Source organism: Geospiza fortis, unplaced genomic scaffold (genome assembly GCF_000277835.1).
Source record: "Geospiza fortis unplaced genomic scaffold, GeoFor_1.0 scaffold474, whole genome shotgun sequence".
NCBI classification, from domain to species: Eukaryota; Metazoa; Chordata; class Aves; order Passeriformes; family Thraupidae; genus Geospiza; species Geospiza fortis.
Genome location: NW_005054661.1, coordinates 54,954 through 55,613, shown reverse-complemented (window position 1 = coordinate 55,613; position 660 = coordinate 54,954). Strand labels below are relative to the sequence as shown.

The 660-nt window shown below is 61.2% G+C and overlaps 1 protein-coding gene across 1 annotated transcript in view; it reads right to left on the bottom strand.

The window, feature by feature from the left end:
- The window catches only part of COL18A1 (collagen type XVIII alpha 1 chain), a 19,507-nt gene that overhangs the window by 1,356 nt on the left and 17,491 nt on the right, over positions 1-660 (bottom strand). Inside the window, 2 exon segments of the mRNA XM_031064980.1 lie at positions 80-196; positions 478-660. Coding sequence (XP_030920840.1) covers positions 80-196; positions 478-660 — 300 coding nt within the window.

Here is a 660-nt window from a genome sequence, read left to right as displayed (position 1 = left end):
GGAAGGGTGAAAGGTGGGGGGCTGCTGCTGCCCCGCCATGCTCCAAACCCCAATTCCCCATCACTCAGTCCTGCACTCACCATCCCGCATCCCGCAGGACATCCCGGCCATCAAAGGAGAGGATGCGGGCGCCGGTTCTCAGTGGGGCCCCGCTGCCCGTGAAGAGGGCTTCCCAGTTATTGAAGAGCACTTCATCCTGGTGGGAAGGGTGGGAAAATGGAGGAGGAGGGGGTTTAGTACTGCCTGCACCCCAAGAGCAGCCCAGAAGCTGCAAGTCGCAGCAGCCTCTGGGAAGGGGATGCTTCACGATGGATGGCAGCTTTGCTGTGCTCTGCATCCCAGACCTTGGTGGTGCTGGGTTAATAGCTGGACTTGCGGATCTTAAAGAGACCTTTCCCAACCATAATGGCTCTGTGATCCTATTCTGTGATCCATGAGAGCTCAGAGAGTGTTGAGAAGGGGATGGGACATGCATACCCGGAGGTTGACGATGGGGACGGCGGCGCGGTCGGCCCTGCGCACGATGCTGTAGAGATCCTGCAGGCGCGAGGACAGGAAGGCGCGGAAGGTGCCGGCCAGCCCAACCTGTCGCGCTTGCTGGAAGCACTGGAAATCGGCGCCCCGGATGCCACGCATGCCGCCGCTCAGCGGGGGGTTCAG